Source organism: Lynx canadensis, chromosome D1, assembly GCF_007474595.2.
Source record: "Lynx canadensis isolate LIC74 chromosome D1, mLynCan4.pri.v2, whole genome shotgun sequence".
Lineage (NCBI taxonomy): Eukaryota > Metazoa > Chordata > Mammalia > Carnivora > Felidae > Lynx > Lynx canadensis.
The window spans coordinates 69,399,554-69,420,400 of record NC_044312.2 but is presented as its reverse complement, the minus strand read 5'-3'; the positions used below and the strand labels follow the sequence as shown (position 1 = coordinate 69,420,400).

At 46.0% G+C, this 20,847-nt stretch overlaps 1 protein-coding gene across 8 annotated transcripts in view; it reads right to left on the bottom strand.

Annotated features, from left to right (window-relative positions):
* Positions 1 to 20,847, bottom strand: part of TEAD1 (TEA domain transcription factor 1) — a 178,295-nt gene that overhangs the window by 66,431 nt on the left and 91,017 nt on the right. For 2 of the 8 annotated variants that reach the window (XM_032594831.1, XM_030332000.2), the window contains exons 2-4: positions 4,222 to 4,286; positions 1,774 to 1,836; positions 1,622 to 1,684 (exon numbers count right to left, since the gene is read on the bottom strand). In XM_032594831.1, coding sequence (XP_032450722.1) covers positions 1,622 to 1,684; positions 1,774 to 1,836; positions 4,222 to 4,286 — 191 coding nt within the window. The remainder of the gene's footprint in view (positions 1 to 1,621; positions 1,685 to 1,773; positions 1,837 to 4,221; positions 4,287 to 20,847) is intronic. The other 6 variants (XM_032594833.1, XM_030332001.2, XM_032594832.1 and 3 more) reach the window with 3 other exon arrangements.

Sequence of the window (20,847 nt, the reverse complement as noted above, 5' to 3'; positions counted from 1 at the left end):
AAGGCTCTCAAAATCCCTGAATAAGAAAACGAGTACTTCCGATATCCCATGGGGCTCCCTTCTGGGCAGGAGAGCTTAATTCATCACGTAAAGGGCTTTTGGTCCAGGGCTGTGTGCCCTGGGTGAGCATGTAGGAACCACACAGACGGTACAGAAATAGAGCAATTCATAACATCGTGGATGGAAACACAGGATGGATGTCTGTAAACTTGTTTGAACATCATTAATTCGTTAGCGCAGAGAAACTAGATACAGAGTCAGAACTTGAGCGAACGCTGGGGGAGTTACATCCACATAGAGAGGACGGCGCCTTTGGTTAAAAAGCAGGGTCTGTGAAGTTATCTTAATCTTCCAACTGCTCAGCCAGTCAGCTAAAAGCCAGCCACCATCAGCCACACGTGCGAGCGAGCCAGCATGCAGCCCACTGCAGAGGGCCACCAAATGCTCCTTCCTGGTCGCTAGTTCTGTTCCACAGCCAGCCTTGTTTGCATAAAAAAAAAAAAAAAGTTGGAGGACTTTGGGAAGGATCCCAGTGTTCAGCATTCAGTGCTGTGAAATCGCACTTCGTTCTTTAGGTTTAGAACAAAAACAAATTTAATTAATGTATGGAAAAAATCAAAATGGAACAACAACAAAAAAAGGCATGTGGGAAGGGCAACAATATGGGCCACAAATTCATTTTTATTACAAAGTAAAGCTCTTCTATGTAAACTATAATTCCTTTGCATTTTTAAAATGGTGCATTATGGAAAGAAAAAGTCACTTATCTTTTACTACAAATTTTGGAAGGGGAGAAAATACGGAGAACTTGCATTTTAAAAATCTCAATGCCTCCATTTTTGCTGTGAAATGTATTTTCAGAGACTAGAAAATGAGACACATGTAAAAAACAATTAAAGTAAACTCAAGTAGAAATGGAACTGCAAACACGGATTTGATTAAGAGCCTTCCCATCTCTTAAGATTTTTTTTAAAGGCCTTACCTCAAATTTCTTTTTTAATAACAGAGCTGTACCCTTAAAAAACAATATTGAGCAACGTGGAAGAAATCTGGCAGAAAATACTGTTTTGAAAGAATACTTGAAAAATTACATGAAAAGACATATTTTTCATAAGTATTCTCTAAAATACATAACAAGTACAAAAAAATGACTTCTAAATATTTTTTAAAGTAATCATGAGAACTACTCTAGAAGTGATGCATTTTATTTTACTTTATTACTTTTTTTTTTTTTTTTTTTTTTTTACAATTTCTACACTAACTTTGTGTCTCTGGACTTTTTTTCCTCTCCCAGCCCAGGGCTGTTTGGTGGACATTTGAAGGTTAAAAAAAAAAAATCATGTTTCTGAGCTGAAAAGTTATCAAGACCAGCTTTCTGCTGCATTTGCATTGTTATTAGGGACACACACACACACACACACACACACACACACACACACACACTAAGCTTAATGTGAGGCTAGTACAGAAACAGAGATTAGACACAAAGAAATGTAAACAGCTCTCACATGCGAGGAAACTAGGTTACGAGAATCCCAGCACCAGGCATTCACCAGTCACCATGGAAAACAGGAAGTGAGATGCATAGCAACCACAAGCCAAAAAGCAGGAAAGCGCATACCTTTAGCTTGGAATGAAAATCACGAGATTTCCTTCTGGCAAGAACCTGAATGTGACTAGACACCTGCAGGGTAGGGGAAGGGAGGAAAACAAAGGAAAAGCCTGTAACCATGGAGATGAAAAGCCCCCTACAACTGGGCAAGCCAGACGTACCTTAATGGCGGCTTGAATTTCTCGAACTTTCTTTCTTGCTAAGACCTGTATATGACTAGACACCTACATTGTTCGGGTTTATGAGGGGAAACAAAACAAAACAAAACAAAACAAAAAAAGGAAATCAAATATAAAATCGCTACTCCTTGGGAGGGTTTTGGGGTGGGGGTTGGGGAAAGGTTATTTGCATCTCAACAAAGCTCTGCAGTTAGGAAATACACAGTCCCAGCCAGACACCAAGCCCCCAGCGCTGCTCTAAGCTTTTCAGACTGGGTCATCACTGCAGTGACTTGATTCAGGATGAAAGTTAGGCTGCTTTTAGTTTTCTCACCAGGGAGAAATCACGGGCACGGGATGAGAGGGGGAGAGTGGAGTTGTTTTCTTGATGAAATTTAAAAGGTGGGGCTAGAGGTAAATGAAAATATTTATAGCTTCTCAGGATCAGGAGGGAAAATCCCTCCTTCTCAATTTAGAAGAGACCATCCATAAATTAGCACATTCTGCAGAATCAAAAAGCCGAAGCTGTCGGTTATATTCTGATCTCATTAAGAGCTCTGGATTCTGTAGCAAATGTTAAAATAATACCGACATGTAAATTAGATCTCACAGAGAAATGGACAGACCCAGTCAGCAGAGGGGTTTTTTTCCTCCCCCCCCCCTTATAAATATCTTCAATCCTTCCACTCTTTTGGGTACTGACTGGGCGCGAAGTGGATTTGCATATTATTACAAAGCGAAAAGTGTGAATACAGCCAGCCAGCCATCCTGTTAAAAATCTGGGTTGAAAACCACACGATTTGCTGAACAACAAATTCACATTGGAGAGGTATCACCAACTGCTGCCTAAAAACATCCCCAGGATGCCGGGGTGTTGGAAACCAAGCCAAGCCCAGCTTCGGAAACACAATGATTCCACTGGGTAAACAAATTTGCATCTCTTTCAGTGGGTTACATTTGGTTAAATTTAGAAGAGTCCCCGGTGAAGGGGTTGGGCACGGGACTAGGGCTCACAGACCCAGCAGAGAGATAGCCCAGGTCCACCGCTTTCAGTATGCTGGGAACTGGATCTATTTCGGAAATTTAGAACCCTCCATTGAAAAGTTCAGCAACTCGGACTGAGAGGCAGTTATTCCATTTCGAACACTATACTGACTATAAAAACAGGATTGATGGTAACAAAAGATCCTTTTATCTTTAGCTTTATCTTTGAGTTTCAATGATTTTTGTTTGCAAGTTGCCTTTTTTTTTTTAAAGTACAGAGAAGCGGGAACTCCCCCATCATCGTCACCCCTCCATCCGGCTCCTGCTTTTACTTGTTCTCCCCCTAATTTTGTTCTTACATGATTCTCTGACTTGCCTAGGGCCACTGTCCACTGTCACAGGGTGGGGGGAGCATGCACCGAACAGACAGTGCCCTGCCTCTGAGCCCTGGCAGGAAGCCACGGCCCTCTGTGCTGACTCAGCAGTCGGGCTCCTGGCGGGGGCACATGTAACATTCCTGGGGAAAAGCTCTCCCCGTCATAAACACTCATGAAAACAACTCATCGCTGAGCAGAGAACCGGAGTCTGCTGCTCATACTTAACGAGATCCACAGTTAAGCTTGCCTTTTGGTACGATGATAGTTTTCAAAATCCGTGCCAGAGAGATCAGCATAGGTCAATATTAAAAAATAATTGTGCTCTGTTAACAGCTCACCCATGAGGTTTGTTCGAGGCTCTTCCCCCCTTTGCCTTTCTCTCTTTCTTTCTCCATTTTTAGCTAAACACGAATTGCTCATCCATTCCAGTTCTGAACTGGGTCAGAGATTTGGACCGCTTTACGTCAGAAGGAACGGGGAGAGAGCCAGAGCCCTGACAAAGGGCAGAGGAAAATTCCTGACGCTACTCTGCACAAAGGTATTTAAGTTATAACTTCATTTCAGTCACAGCAGCTACTGACAAAAAGCCATAGCTTAAGGAGCAACAGTTCCCTGGACGCACATCATTCAGTATTATGTTCAGGCCAACAGTCATGGCTGCCAGTGTTACTTTTGCATCGAAATGATGACTAATGCAGAATTGTTCCAGGATTTTACAATGCGCAAAATCTCAAAATTTCGTGACTTCCAAGTGTACTTGCACCTGCAGCGTCTGTAGCGTTTACAGATGCGCAGTTCGGGAAAGAAACAGAAGTATTAAAGTACAGTACCAGACCAGTGCATACACTGTCCTTGGCAGTGAGACTTTCCCATGTGTGTATAAAAAGAACTCTGGAGACCACATCGTAAAGGGTCACTGAAATGATGAACAGTGAAAACTGAGCCAATTGGAAACACCTCCAATACTGACGTCCTTACAGGGAACTCAAGTTGGGGGCTCCTAGGAGCCAAAGCACAGCCAGCCAGTGCAGCCAAAATGCCTCGTCGGGCCATTCGCTGACATGCACAGTGTCCAGGTACGTTATTTTACCTGTTTTCTGGTCCTCGTCTTGCCTGTCCTGAGTTTGATGTATCTGGCTATCAATTCATTCCTACCTGAAAGAAAGAAGAATTTACAATAAGATGGGTTACTTAAAAAAAGAAAAAAAAAAGCCACTGAAAGCTAAGAAGTTAGAACAAAAAATTTTCAAAGTTGGAGCTGTGTATGTATTCATGCCAGAAAAATAAAACAGTACGATTGTTCGCAAAAATATTTGCTAGGGGAAATTAGGATAAGGGCATTCAATTACTAGGATCAGCAACTGAGGGTAGAAATGTGCCTTTTTGTTTCTTTACACGTTTGTGCCTAAAGAGGTGGTCAACCTGTACGAGCAACAAACACAAGGCTTTGCGCGGGAATCCACAAATCTGTTTCCGTCTTAGTTTCCATGCCCATTTCGCTGCACCCACGTTTCCATCCCTAGTTCACTCCAGTTAGAGTCTGAGAGCCACCGGAGACTGACCTGCTGTGACCACAGAAACCCCACAACAAGGGGCTAACAACATTCCCGAAAGATGTCACTGTCCTAGTAACTAACTATACACGAGATCATGTTCATGAAAAAGAAAAAGAAATGACTTAACTACCTCAAAGCTTTATAACCTGTAGGGGAAAGAAAATGCCTACAAGAATAAGCAAAATCTCCCGGCTTTACCCCACCAGGAGACGGAGATGTCACAAACAGGTAATCTGACTTCGAAGAACTATAATGTCATGGGAGAATGTGTCCCTGAAGCTAAGTGGGGAAAGGTATTAATAACACTACATGAAATAAAAGCCCTCTCGTTCAGTTAACCACATTTGTTAGCTGTAGAGCTGGTTGTAGAATTCGTTTGTGCTGCCTTACTTTGCAGACATTCTGCATAACTGAACCTCTTCAGACAAGACAAGAGCTTTGTCTGTTCCCCAAAAGCCTCCCCGGCACCCAACACACTGCTGGGCACACAGAAAGAACCAATGAGACAATAACACAGCCTCTGGTGACAGAGAGGGACCGCACCCCCCCCCCCCCAGATCTCCCCTGGCACAGTAAAAAACTGGCAGCCCTAATGAGGATCAACCCAAGAGTGTCCTTGTGGAAAGCTCATCTGAGGATTCTGAAGACTCTCTCGGCACTGCCTAGAAGGTTCTTGTCATCATGGCTCTGTCCGTGCATGTCTGTTAGGACCATGCAGATCAGGGTCACCACTGGAAGGCAAAGGAATTGTGGGATCCTGGGGCTGGGAGATTCCTCTGGGTCATCTGCTCCTACCGCTAGAAGCCTAGAGTCTTATAAACGTAACCAAGCACTTATAGAATTAAGGAAGCAGTCCACTTTATCTTAAACCATATTTAAGAACGAAAAGGGGCGCCTGGGTGGCTCAGTCAGTTGAGTGTCTGACTCTTGATTTCAACTCAAGTCACTTGATCCCAGGATCATGGGATCAAGTCCTATGTGGGGTTCTGCACTGAGCATGGAGCCTGCTCGAGATTCACTCATTCATTCATTCTCTCTCTCTCTCTCCCCCCTCCCCCTCTTTCTCTCCCTCTGCCCCTTTCCCCTGCTCACACACACTCTCTCTCAAAGGGAAAAAAAAAAAAAACACAAAAAAACAAAAGACCCTCCTTATTTGGAGCTTCTTAGAACTTTCATCCCCAGGTTCTCCTTGTTCCTCTTCACATGAACGAGGCTATGCACGTGACTGACTCTCAGATATTAACAACTTTCAGGTCTTCCTGGAGTTGTACCTAGGCCAAACTTCCTCTGTTCCTGTTACCTGTGGCAGCTTTTGGAACACTACCACAGCCATCCGGTGAGCATCCTTTATCTAATTTCCTTTCATAGGCTGGAGCCCAGAACCGTAGTGGTGCTCTTCCTGTGACAAGTCCACAGCAGAATGAGTCTATCACCTCCCTCATCCTAAATACCCTACTTCTGTTAATGCAGCCTAAGACTGCATTTGATTTTGGGGACCCACAATAAACTGTCAATTTATGTCACTTGAACTCCTAGAGGTCTTTTTCATATAGACTACTCCTCAGATATATCTCTACCTCTGTGCCCAGTCTTTTTGTGCACAGTTGGGATTTTTCAGATCCAAATACAGAAGCTTACATTTATTGCTACTGCATTTCATCCTGTTAGATTAAGTTTATCATTCCAGCCCGTCAGGATCCTCTCACATCCTCATTCTTGTCTGAACTTACGCTTTAACCACAGGAAAAGGACCTCTAAATTTAGGTTTAAACTGCTTCTCTGAGCATTCTGTTTCAAACTTTTGAGAACTACCAATATCCCCTGTAGGGTCCTCGGGTCTGCTTCTCCATCTCTCAAATGGTTGTACAGATTTTGCAATTTGTCTCAAAGGCTCGCTGACAGCACAGCCCGGCCAGGAGTGCCTCATTACCAGAAGCCAGACCTAAATGACAATGTCTGCAGACGAGCCAAGCATCCTCCAGCCCAGGGCCTCACTGTGAGCCCTGTTTAGGGCTGTCTGAGTGGCCAGAACAAAATAAATCCAGGGTTCTATATTACATGCAATTTCACCTGAACCTTGTCCAGATGGCAGGAACGTGCCCTGCCCCCATACCCGTCTTCTGTGAAAGCAGACGCGGTTGTGTGACTTGTGTGACACGTAACCTCCATAACTGATTTCCTATGGCATGTGGTCCCGCGGGGAGATGAACATCCAGGTCAGCCACATTTGACCGTACACAACCCTGCGGTCTGTGCGAACGATACCCGTCGGAGCTAAATGATGTCAAATCAAACTTCTCAACATTACCCTCTCTACAGCAGGGCCTCGCTGAGCACCTAGCATGCGCAGAGCACTACGCGACAGCCACCATTTCACTGAAGCTTGTTGTGACTCTCACGTCCCTGTTCTTTGCGTAAGTAAGATCACCTTTCGAAACCCTGCGTTCTTTCTTTCATACCACGTTTGAAGCCGTGAAGGGTAATTAACTTGAGGTTTCTGTGTGTTTCTTGCCTCCACAAGGGGTACCGCTGATGCGACTTTTAAATTCAGATTCAACTAACTCTGAGCACCCACCTGATCTAGTAAGTACAGTGTTTGTTAATCACTTTATTTTGTGTGAATTTTTTAATCACCATGCGGGCAGCTTTGTACGCATAAACACTATTTGGGCTTACCTGGCTTTTAAAAATGGATATTTTATTCATTTATTTAAAAAACAAGGGCGCCTGGGTGGCTCAGTCAGTTAAATGACCAACTTTGGCTCAGGTCATGATCTTGTGGTTTGTGAGTTCGAGCCCTGCATCGGGCTCTGTGCTGAAAGCTCAGAGTCTGGAGCCTGCTCTGGATTCTGTGTCTCCCTCTCTCTCTGCCCCTTCCCACTCAGGCTTTCTCTCTCTCTCTCTCTCTCTCTCTCAAAAGTAAACATTAAAAAAAAAAAAAGATGTAAACACTCTATCTAGTTCATCCTTGAGTTTTAAGCTCAACTTACATATCTTATAATTTTTATAATCACTTTCAAAGGGCCATTCAAATAATGTTTGCTCCATTTTACAAAGCTAATTGAAAGTCCTTTAAACGTTTAAAACCGGGTATTTAACTTAGAATACATTTAATTCTTTTAATTATTAGAATTGTTTGACTGAATTTCCAAAACCTTCCCTTAAACAACTCTTAGAAACCTAACGAATTATCTTAAATGTTCTAATACTGCTTACAATTCTAGTAAGACTTCAACCCTCCCTCAAATCAAGTCTAAACCAATTACCTCATTGCACATTTTAATTTGGAAATAAAGGCTCACCTGTGGCACGGGCCAAATTATTTTAAATAATTACCTGAAACATCAAATGTGTATAAATCCTCTGAGTCAAATATTAACATTATAGCTTTGATTCTATTAAAATCTTCTGTTTTCAATTCTAAATCTGCCCAGAATTAAAATATGCCTACCATTACGGAAACAAGGATGACATTCCAAATGACCGTGGGGTATCTATTAGGCACCCCGGGGTTGTACATATTTTGGGGAAATCAACAAGGTTCTGAATGGATCTTGGTCAGTGACCTTGACAAGAACATCTGAGCCCTATTTATATATATTTCTATAGTACGGCTTTCCAAATGGGGTGGATCCATATAGTCCAGAATTCCCTTGCCAAGGACTGGGAGCTTGGGCACCCACAATCACCGATGTAATCGGCAGCCAGCCTCGGGTCACACAGCATAGTCTTGTTTTGCAGTCATGATCAGAATGCTGGGAATTGGAAATGTTAACCCTAATTTTTCTCTTTCTTCTAAAACACTCGCGAGTGTGTGTGTGAGCATGCACGCACACACGCGCGCGCGCACACACACACGCAGTGGTCCAGTAACCTTACATTACAAACAGGACTTTCAGTAAAGGTAATGGCAACGTTAAGCATACATGACATTCCTAAACGAATCCTACTGGCAGGTGGGGACCACCTCTTTGCGCCTTTTTTTTTTTCCAACGTTTATTTATTTTTGGGACAGAGAGAGACAGAGCATGAACGGGGGAGGGGCAGAGAGAGAGGGAGACACAGAATCGGAAACAGGCTCCAGGCTCTGAGCCATCAGCCCAGAGCCTGACGCGGGGCTCGAACTCACGGACCGCGAGATCGTGACCTGGCTGAAGTCGGGACGCTTAACCGACTGCGCCACCCAGGCGCCCCTCTTTGCGCCTTCTACGATGCCTGCCTGGTGCATCAGGGATATAAAGAGAAGACAGACTGCCTGCCCACAAGGAGGTCACGGGCCAACACAAAAGCTAAGATAAAAGCGCCAACCAGCTCCAAGGGTCACACTAGGACTACCGCCATGGAAGAGGGTCTGATAACATACACGGACAATCGGACACAGTAATTTAGGAAGTCTAGAAAGCTGTCCCCAAAGTACCGGAACATCACGTAGGCTTTTAAGGACAGATGATACTTTCTCCCAAGTTTTATTATGAAAAATTTCAGACGTACAGAATTTTTTTTTCTTTTTTGCAGAATCTCACAGCACACACTACGTACGTACCCACCTCCTTCGCTTTTTCTATACTTGCTTCGGCATGCCTTTCCGTTCCTCTGCCCATCCGCCGAGCTCTTATCTTATTGCTGCGGTTGCGTTTCGTGTTGCGGTGGTTTCCGCAGGCATGGGAACACTTTTCCTAAGACTTCAATGTGAGTATCATTAACTGAAGTGCTAGGACGGATTCTGTCAGGCGGAATGGAGGGGCATGGGAGGAAGGCCATGCCACACGGAAGGGCGGCATTTCCTTACACACAGAAGCAGGAACGTGGAACCCCACAAAACCACACCTGCCGGCCCTGAAGCTCCCTTGACTGCCCCATACTTCCTTTCTGGGCCCGAGAGTTTCTGACCCGGTAGTCAGCGCCCACAGCATTCACGCCTCACCTTCACACTTCTCTATCAATATTTGTGATACCTTATAGAGCTCAGTGCCAATGTCACACTTCACCACTAAGTGTCATTATACTACAGCTACTCTGGGGCATAAAATGTCCGTTAGACACCTACACCCCCTTGCTTCTTTAAGCCTGAGGCTCGGCAGCTGTGGCTGCCCTTGCTTTTCCCACAGGCAGCGGGTAGCAGCAAAGACAGACAAAGCCCGACTCGTCACTTTCCTACCGTGATCCTCACCAGGCACCGCAATCCAGCCTTTATTTATTCTTCCTTTCTCTTAAAGCACATAACAGCGTTGAAAGTGAGCCATCATCGCTGCTCCCGTGCCCCGGATGGCCGTGCAATCTCCCGCTAAAAGGGACAACAGGGAGCAAGACTCCAGCTGAAAGGCGAGGAGTCTGCACGGGGCTTGCCTTGCCCAGACAGAAGACTGGTTAACGTTGTTGTGGGCTGGGTGTGTGATGGGATGTGGCCTCAAGGTCATGTTTGAGGCCCAGCAAATGCAGGGTCTGTGGCTAGAAATTGTAGCCCAGAGACACTGGGCTTTCACAGCGTAAGAGCCACTTTGTAATTGAACGGAGGCGGGGAGCCACAAAGAAAGAAGTAAGGCACGGAACCTCCTCTTAATGGCTGTAGCCGGGGTTCAGAGGCAAACTCACACCAGGGGAGGGCTGACCACCCCAGGGGCAGGGCAGGGGCTCTGGTCACTGCACACTGGCCCTCTCCTTGCTGGGAGGGATACCTGAGGATCCCCCACGTCTCTTAACCACGTAGAAAATCAGAAAGGAAACTCCAACTTCTCCAGACTGCTAGAACGAAGCCATATCAAATAGACACTGATGCCATGGTTGTGACCTCAGGGCCTTCTTCCACAGCCCCTCACAAACCCTAACTCAGCTCAATGGCCCTACTGGCTACCAGAAGCTTCCCTGTTAACACCTTGAGCCTTCCAAGCTCTGTACCCGCACGCACAACTGCTTTTCCCTGTATTGCCCTCTTTTCTGCACATCTGGATTCTGCTCATCTTTCAAATGCCTCGTCCTTCGTGAGCCTTCTGGATAGAAGAGGCCTCCCTTTTTCTTAAACATCCACAGCCTCTGACTTGGGCCTCTTCGCTGCTGGTTCATATCCTTTCTGTCTTATATTCTATTGTTTCGGTACATGCCATGGCTCCAACCAGAAGTCGCTGAAAATAAGAACCAGTGGTACTCATCTTTTCTCTGCCTCCCCCTCCCAGGCAGCTCAGTGTTTGTGGAATGAGTCACTGACAGGGGCAGAAGCAGGGCTGCTACCTCCCTGTGATCAATGCACTATGACACGGGATCATCAACATAAAGCGAACACAGAGAAGGGAAAGATGTCCCAGTGGAAAGAAGCACAGAAGACGCCTTCCGCAAGGTGACGAGACCGCGCGACGTGGCTCTGTCCTCCGACACAGGAGCGGCGCCCTACAGAGAGACGGTTTACGAAGTACTTTCTCGGGCAAGATTCTCTAAGGTGGTGGTAAAATACTTTGTAGCCACGAATCCCCCCCACCCCCTTTTTTTTCCCTGTCAGCTGAGGTTCCTCTCAAGGAAAAATTCTCTTACGCTTTGAAAGTCAACACCAAAATGCACAAGTGTAGGGGACGATGTGGGCACCAAGGGACACATACTCCTCCTGAATCTATGGGGAGTCTGTAGGGATGAACACTGCCAGAGGAGGCAGTCAAGGGTCTTTATTAACGAACCTGGGAGGAGTTAACAATTAACCTTGTTTTCCACATGGCTGCCATTGCACCGGCAACACGGGGAGGAAAAGGAGGCCTACTGAAGCTGGTCAGTCACCGTCTAGTCAGACAACTGATGGCACCTGCAGAGCACAAGCAATATGCCAGCATCACAGGGGGTATGAAGATGCCACTGCCTTCAAGGAACCTACACCTGTGAAGGACCCTCATGACAATGGAGTCCAGTCGCCCGGCCCGGGCCTGTGCCTCTCGTGCACCACAGCTGATGCGGCCCACGTATCCGAATGCTTCCGTGATAAATGCCTGCCCCTCCCACTTTGCCAGACAGGAAGTTCCACAGGAGCACCGGCCACACATTGGGGTCTGTGCATCACTGTACCCCTGGGGTCGAGCACACAGCAGGTCCTCAAGAGTAAGTACACACTGATGAACGACTGAATTGCAGGGATGGACAGCCAGAATGGGAGGAGGGTACAAAGCTAAGCTTGGGGATAAAGGAAGGGTCACCAAAAAAACACAAAAAACAAAAAACAAAAAACAAAAAACAGCATCTGAACCAACCCCAGAGCACTCCCAATGAGGAAGTTCAGTGTCTCGGTTAATCCCTGATATAAATCATTGACCAAAAACCAGCACCAACGTGGAAAATCACCAGAAAGGGCCAGACAGCCTGTTCTGGGTTGTGAGGGGTTGGTGCTGTGTGTTCCCAATCTAAAGGTTTACAGAATGGACTGATGGCCTTCAGGAGGTGAACACTGGCAAGTCCCTTAAAGAACCTGTGTCTGGGGGCGCCTGGGTGGCGCAGTCGGTTAAGCGTCCGACTTCAGCCAGGTCACGATCTCGCGGTCCGTGAGTTCGAGCCCCGTGTCAGACTCTGGGCTGATGGCTCAGAGCCTGGAGCCTGTTTCCGATTCTGTGTCTCCCTCTCTCTCTGCCCCTCCCCCGTTCATGCTCTGTCTCTCTCTGTCCCAAAAATAAATAAACGTTGAAAAAAAAAATTAAAAAAAAAAAAAAAAAAAAAGAACCTGTGTCTGCATTCCACTCAGGGGCTTAGAAGCAATCGCCATAGCAGAAAGAATACAGAGGACGGCTATGTTAACCTCTGGCAAGTCGGCACTGACTCCTCACACCCCTTCAAAAGGCCTGGAGAGAACTCAAATCCCACTTCCAGGAGCTCCTACCAGTCAACGGCGGCTGATAACATTATCAAGGGATGGCCCCCATAAAACGCCGTCTTGTCCTTCCTCTTAGCGGGACAGCTGACAGACTGCACACTCGGAGTAGACTACAAGGGCCAAAGAGGCAAGCAAGTAAAACCGCCCAATGCTTTGTATGGAACACAGTCCTTCTACATTGGAGAGAAATCCTTGCTGTAATTATGTCTAGAAGGAAAATAAATATGAATGAGGTAAGCGTCTCTGGTGGTGCATTCTCTGCGAAGCGGTAAAGAGATGCTGGCTGATCACCTTTTAAATTCTCAAATGAATAGCTGAACTTTATACCCCTGTTCTGCCTAGTCCATCCTGTGCACGGCTGCCTATAAAGCACAGCTCTGGCTTAGCCACGCTACTGCTTTAAGACCTTAATGGCCGACTGCCTACAGTCTAAAGGTCAAACCACTGCAGTATAGTATTCAGTGCTGTTCCACCGTCTGGCCCCAACTTTGCGTTCTCATGACATACCACCTCCACCATCACCTGAATCCATTCTGCCACCATCAAAACGCACAATGTAGCTTTCAGTTCCCTGAACCGTCCTGCCATTCGGAGGTTTTGCTCACGGTTAGGACGATCCATCAAAAAAATCCTTCCAGGCCCAGCTCGGAGGGGGTGTCCTCCACGAAACCCCGTCTGAAAGACGCACAAGGCAGGGAACATGTGAAGAGTGAGCCAGAGAGTCAGGAGCCTGGAGCTCACCTCGCAGACCAGCGTCTGGGAAAGACCACGGCGCAACAGAGCAAACTGGTAACAGAAGATAGATAGTGTGAGTTATAAACACATCGCTCAGCACGGCTTGGTTCTGGCCGGGAACGTAGCAGAGAATCACCATTTTGCTCTCTGGGCCCACGATGCCTTACTTCTGCCTGTGTCAAGGCACGGCCCACATTCTGGCTCTAGTAAGACTCCTTGTGTAACAGACCATAAGCTCCTTAAAGGTAGGGTCTGTGTCTATACACACTCAAGGTGTAGACGGGATTGAATGGAACCCATGCTTGTTGCCCTTGACGGCAACCTAAACAGACCCCCTACCACAGGCTCTCAGGGAAAATCTTCACTCGTCTTTGGGGCATCTGCCTTTTCTTTCAAAGCCACATCTGATTATGTTGCTTTCTCACATCCACAGGTCCCTGGCCACTGTAAGAAAAACACACACTCCTTAGCCTGTACCCAGGCCTACTAGCCCATTTCTATAGATGGCTCCTCTATTCTAGCACAAAGAACTTTGGAGACTTCCCAAGGTCACTATCATGCTTTTCCGTACCTCTATGCCTTTGCACAGACCATATGTTCTTTCCCTTCTCCTTTGCCTGCAAACTCCTACTCATCCCTGTAAGCCCCAACTGAAGTATTTCCTCCCTAAGGTCTTCTGGGACCCATCCAGAGTGAGTCATTTTCTCATATGCCCAGCATACCCCCTGCTGCTCTACACGAGGATTACTCATCTAGGGGACTATTCATTCCCCGTCTAGGGCTATAACTGCTCCATAGAAACAATCTATCTAGTTCTCTCTGACTGTAGATCCAGCACCTATTAAGTAGGTACTCAGTAAATGTCTTTAATAAATGACCGAGTGAGGTCTCCTACACAGAGAAAAAATGATCTAGAAAAAGATCGTATAAAGTGGGCAGCACCAACAGTATCACCTGAAACCCGTAAGCCCCTTTACAGTTACGACTACTGCAATGACAGTCAGCAAAGTTTTCCAGACCCTCGTTCTGCTCTCTTAACTTGGCACAAGGGGGACCAGCACATGCCCCTTTCCTCCTCTCCCCTTCCTACTCACACCGACCTCCAAATGCCACAGGAATATGGACCTGGTCCAAAAGAAAGCTAATCTCAACATTAACCCAGGAGAGTCTTGTTAATGAAAAACTTTGCTAAGAACACTCTGTTTATTTATTAATTATTTGGCCTTTAAAGAAGTGTGAAATCCACACATGTGAAGTGCCAAAAACTGTTGGTTTTTCATGGAGAATCTTTAATGGTGGCAACGCTGCAGACTTGTTTTTGTTTTTGATTCCGAAGTAGGACTTGCAGTCTTGCTGGGGAAGTTGGACTTGTACTTATAAGCTGTGTGAGTCGGGGCGGCTTGCTTAACTTCTCTGGAGCCTTATTTCCTCACCTGTGAAATGGGGATGAAGTATCTACTCGAGAGGATTGTTGCATGCGTTAGCAATGACAGGGGAAGGGTCTCACCCCTCAAAGTGATCTTAAATGGTCCTGGAACTATTATGCAGTGTCACTGCACTTGGTTTATATGCTTTCATCGCTTGGAACGCGTATGTGAGGTTTCTCTGTCCAGAGTGCCATGCCACACAGCATCTTGTATAAACCTACAACGCTTCTACTTTCTGGGATCTTAACACCTAGCAGCTCTGCCACGCAGCACTGAAACCGTTCTGGACATCTTGACCGCACGCTAACCTGTCAAAAGGATGTGGCCACAGAAATTGTTTCCAAGTAAACGGAGCCCTTTATTAGGATATCTTAACATTAACCGGGCATCATGCAGGCTACTTACTTGCTATAATAATCTTTTAATTTAGAATGGATTGTTCATTGAATAAGATAGCGGGAATTAGGTTTTTGCCAAGGGCGAAGCGCGGCCAAAATTCTTGTAATCCGTGGCAGATTGTAAAATTATCTTTATGAACAGGCTGGCGGCATCGCATTAAATAGCACGTCACCCGCCGCATTTCCAGAAGTTAGTTCTTAGTGCAAATACAACCGTCACTAGAAGAATAAAGCAAGAAACTTCTGTAGCTACTAGGCGGCTGCCGTACAGAGGCACGTTACCCATGCACTCAGTCGAAGGGACGCTCACATGGGACCGCCCGCCGCTTAGGAAACATGCTAAATAAAGAGGATTCTAAATGCCCAGGCACTCGGGGATTCTTTTAAAAATAACATGGAAACCATGATCATAAAGGACATTTTAAAAACTGCACTCAAACTGAGGACATATTAATCTGAGGGCTAAGCGAAACGAAAAACCTACTGTGTGGTGGGTAGAGACGCAATGAGGTGGGAGCGAGGTGGACAACAGCGTGTGCTGAAGACCTACTGTGCGCCAGGGCCGCGTAGCGCGCTGTGCTTATTTGCTCGCGTGCGTCACCCTCGCGCCTACCTTGTTCCCAGTTTGTGGATGCTGACTGATGCTCAAAACGCTCAGAAACCCACCCAAGTCGCCAAAGTGCTAAGTGGGGGAGTCGGGCTCTGGCTCCACCCTCATGACGCCCTGACTTTGGACCGACTGCTCTGAAGATAGCCTCGATGCCCCAGTAAGTTAACTTCTCACAAGGCCACTACTAGGCGCTTAGTGAGAACACAATCTTACTAGAAGGGGGCACAACCCGGCCGTGAAGTGGACTGAATGTACACCACTTAACGTCCTCCATCCACCACCTACAACACAGGGTAAAACTCAACCCGTCCTTCTGCTTTCGAGTCCTTCCTAATCCAGCCCCGATGCACTCCCCTCCCTCGCTTGACGACCATCTGTTGAATACTTTCTATACAAAAGGCGCCGCACGAAGCATTGCAGGAGCAGTGTGGGAGGTCCACTGGAACAGTACATATTCTCTGCCCTCAAGGGGCTTCGAGTACAGGAGGGAAACTGAGGCAGAAAGCCATACAACAGCAATAAAAGCAGGGCATTATGAGGATGAGAGGGACAACTAAAGAACAGTCTGAGATAAAAATCCAGACGTTTTCTCCCGTGGTCGCCACGCTCTGTCATTCACGCAGCTGCGCCGGCCACATTCGACTGGTCGCAAAACCAAGAGCAGCCAAAGGCAGCAACACACGGGCCGATCATTAAGGAGAAAACAGTGGCCTACGCACTGGGCTTTCTACGTGAGATCGTGAACAAGCACACCAGAATACCTCTCTTGGTCGAGTTTCACATTCAGGAGAGTCAACCCCCTTTTATTCTCCTTTAAAAATTTCAAATTACCCAGGTGATATGCAGTATATGCTCCCTGTAAAAAATTAAAATGTTACATACACAAACCCACGTTTTTTGTTTTGTCTTCTTTTTTCCTTTTAGGATTTCCTGTCACTCTCTACACATACTGTCATGTCATGTTGGGTTCTATTCCTTTCGTGTGAATGACCTCACCTCCCCTCCCCTCCCCACACCCCACCACCCCCCCCTCCCGCCATCCCACCCAAATCTGCTGAAGGCTTATTTCTGAGTTACCAAAACCCAGGTCACATGGCACTTCCCAGTTCCCTGCCCGTTAGCCTGCTCTGCCCCTTCCGCTCAGCAGACTTTAGGTGTGCGTCCAGCACGGGGCTTACCATACTGCACGCTGCTTGTGGGTGTTTCCACTTACCTTCTTTGACAAATTATCAGCTTCCTGAAGGCAGGGGACACCTCCTACTCCCAGTCTCCCCGAACCCCCAACTCTCGGCACAGTACTGAGAATGTGCTACTTCATGATAGCACCACTGCTGATTTTAGCCCCATCTTGAAAGGAAAAATATTTGAACAACTGTCATGACGGCACACAGGAGGTGGTGACTGAATGTTTTCTTCCAAGAGGCGGGAAGAGAGGGAGGAAGACAGAGCTGGCAGGACAGAAAATCACCGTGCTGGCAGATATCTGGGATATAAAGAGAACACGACAGGGGCTCCTGCCTTCGAGGAACTCACAGTCCAGGTGAATGCTGAGAGTGGCAAATACCCAAGAACCTTTCCTCTTCCCAAGCTCTAAGAAACGTACGAGGCACCCATAATCACAACTGAGATAGATACTGGGGAGGGCAAAGGGATGGGGAGGGGTTACTTTATTCCCTGGCAGAAAGCACCTGCGAAACCCACAGCCCTCCCTTCTTCAAAATGACAACGCTTTTCATTCCTGTGATCAAGTTCAGATTTACCATCCGGCCTCAATCCACCACCTACAAAGAGTATAACGTTCAGTATCCAACAGAGAAAAACACACGTTCTAAGAAACCTCCCAACTTTTTCTTTGGTAGAATTCGTAAGGATGAACTGGATAAAACACAGATGAACCAGCTAGCCATATTCTGGGTAGCCACAGTATTTTTCAAGACAAGGAACACATACAGTCAACGTGGCCTCATCTGCAAGCTCATTCACCACACTCAAGTTTGATTTTAAGAAAAGGCAGAGCCCAAACTACTTCTGCTTACATGGCTCTAGCCTTGAAGGTTGCTTTGCAAAGATATCTCAGAGTGAAATTATCCAGCAAACCCTTGTGTGGATAGAAGGTTCCACAAGTCAACAACCGCTTAAGCAGTTTAAACCAACAAGCAAGATGCCCTCTATTTAAATGCTATGAGCGAATCTATTTTAAGCCTTTAAAAATCCTCTGGGCAGGTGTTTAAGCTGTGTACAGACTGAGCCTGCAGAGACTCTCGGGGTGGGGGAGGGTGGGCTCCACTCTCCATGCAGGCAACATTTTGTTCCGACAATCTTCCTGCAGCAGGTCATGTGACAAAGGCCAAATAAACAGCATCTGGGGATTTTCAATTACAGACCTTCGCCCAGCATGCCTGCACTGTAATCTCTACCAGATGAGGCTCAGGCCTCCCTATTTTCAATAATTCACACACTGTGTACACATAACATGACAATAAGGGCATTCATGGAGCGGCCTGATTCGCAGATCAAAGCTAGCAAAGGGCCAGCTGTAAGCATGCTCTACTGCTGGATGATTCGTGCTTTTCACAGGCTTGGAAAGACACTCTGCAGGACCTGGCAAGCTAGCCTCTTTCCTGTGCGGGATGCCGAGCAAACTCTGAGCATGAACCGGGCACAGTCTCCCCGGGATGGCCAGAGAGGCGACCGGACTCCATCACAACCACAAGCACTGGGCAGCCTCAAACTCCAATCTGCCCTCCACAGGGGCTTGCCTTGGCCAGTGCAAGACCCGTGCAAGAGCTCTATTGCTCCAGGGAGCAGGTGGTTCTTGAAAACAAACCTGTTCTAAAAAGACAAGGCAAGGTTCCTGTACTTAAAGAAACCCCCCGCCAGGTGCTCGAGTTTACAAATCCACTGGCTGTGCCGTTTCCATGTCGCCGTCGCACCCATACAAACGACTCGGGCACAAACTACATGGAGGGGTATTTTTAACGGCTGTCACAGAGCTTTCGGTCTGGGAAATGAAAGAGGACACTCTGTTGTTATTCCTGAAATCCCTACACGTTAACTCAATTAACTCGGGTGCACGCAGACCAATGCGTTTAGGCACTGTGGGCGTGTGAGCATGCGCGCCCGAGGGCTTTGAAAGCATTCAGAATGCTCGAGTCCACAACATTCCAAATACCCATCGCCCTGCAAGGAGAGCTGCTGCTGGAGGAAACCGGAACACTGATTCTTCGTATAAAGATTTCATACCCGTCAATCAGGGCAGGATCCCGGAGAAAGCCATAATGGTGACTTCCTCAGCAGCAAACACATGCTGCTCACCAGCTGTGGGCTGTGCATCCTTACCCTCTTTTCTCTCTCATTCAGAATGGTTTCCTCTTAATCACAATAATCCCAAAAGTGCTAAAACATATCAATCGTTGGGTAAGCCCTGCCTACAAAGGGCCAGCCGGCTGGCTTTTATGGCCTTGTCCAACAGCAGCTGATACTTCATTCAGTGACAAATCCAATTGAGCAGTTACAAGAGATTTAGCCTCCCTGAAAAAATATTGGGGTTGATCTGGCACTCTAAAGTCAGCACATGCTCTGCTGCCATATTGTTGCAGAGATTACGCTCTGCTGTCATATTTGGATGTCTACAGCCAACTGTCTCACACCTTCTCTACCCTTGCCCCCCACGATCTAATGATGGTGGTGGTGGGGCAACAATGTAATCCCTGGATAAAAAGTACAGGCTACAACCATATTTGGAAACTGACTCAATGATGTGATTTTATCATCCTCACACACATGCACACGTGCGGGGATAATTGGCTCTACTTTTCCGATGGGAATGTCTAGCACGCTGGAGGGAAAAAACTATGGGGTGAAATTGATTTTACTCTAACTTTTGGGATCTAAGTCAGCTTTGAAGGGTGAAAAGAGATAAACAATGTGTAAAGATCTCACCCTTGGACTGAAATTCATCATATTAAAAACTCCTGCAGGACTAGTGTAAAGATCTTGTCATTAAATTTTGCACATTCGTTTTAGAAATCAGAATGTTAAAACGTAAGAAAAGCTTTAGGCCAGGGTGGACAGAAGCACATAAACCGACAGAAAGAAAAATTAACTTTTGAATATTTAATATACTCAAAATACATATACTCTTTACAGATAATTATAAGTGCAAAGTTAAGAGAATCTCCTAAGAAAATAACTTGGATAATTTAGCTATTAAAGGGACACGCAACCAACAAAATGCAGCTTTTAAGCAACACCACAAGGTAATTTACAAAATACAATAAAAGGGAAATGATCTAATAGGAACACGGGCTGATTATTCCTTTAATATTACGGCTTTGTAGTCAACAGTTGGTTATTTATCCCAGCTTTCACGATACCAAAAAAGTGACCACAGAGACATCTGGCTTAAAAAAAAAAAAAGTTTTCAGTGCCATAAATGAGACATTTGCAATTGTGGCTGGCAAGATATCAGTGATGGAATATTCCATACATGGAGTTCTTATTTCATGTGGTTTTTAAAACTTTATTCTCTACTCTGGATTTTTTAAAGCATAAACTGAAAATTAAAACAAAAACAAACACCCAAAGCCTGCAGACGGGAGAAGACATTAACTTCTGTGAATAACTATCCATTAGATTAATATTTTGCCAATGTCACTTGTCACAACAAAAGCAGCGGCATTTATAATTTACTCTAAGACTGGTTTAATTAAAATTCAAAAAACCACGACAAAGCTAGATTGAATTTCATTTGCCACATTGTAATTACTTACTTTGTAGCTCACTATAAACAATATTTTATTACGTCCACAAAAATGCACTTAAAACTAACAGTAATGCGGAGACATTGGGAAGAACAGATGAAGTAAGTGCTGTCACTTCTACGTTGAACAGAGAGTGACTTCCAAACTTTCCTATGACATAAGAAAGTGGGTCCCCATTTCCCCAAGCTGAGGGGACCTAGGAGTCTGCCGGCATTACCTTCCCTTAGCGTAGGGCTCGGACTCAGAACACAGATTTGGCAAAACCAGATCTGTGGACCTCCCTCCCAAGACCAAGGAGGAGTCTCACTTGGCTGAGACTCAACAATGAGACAATAGAGGCTGCCAGGCATGATGAATGACTTAAAGGCTTAAAACCACCATTTCCATCCT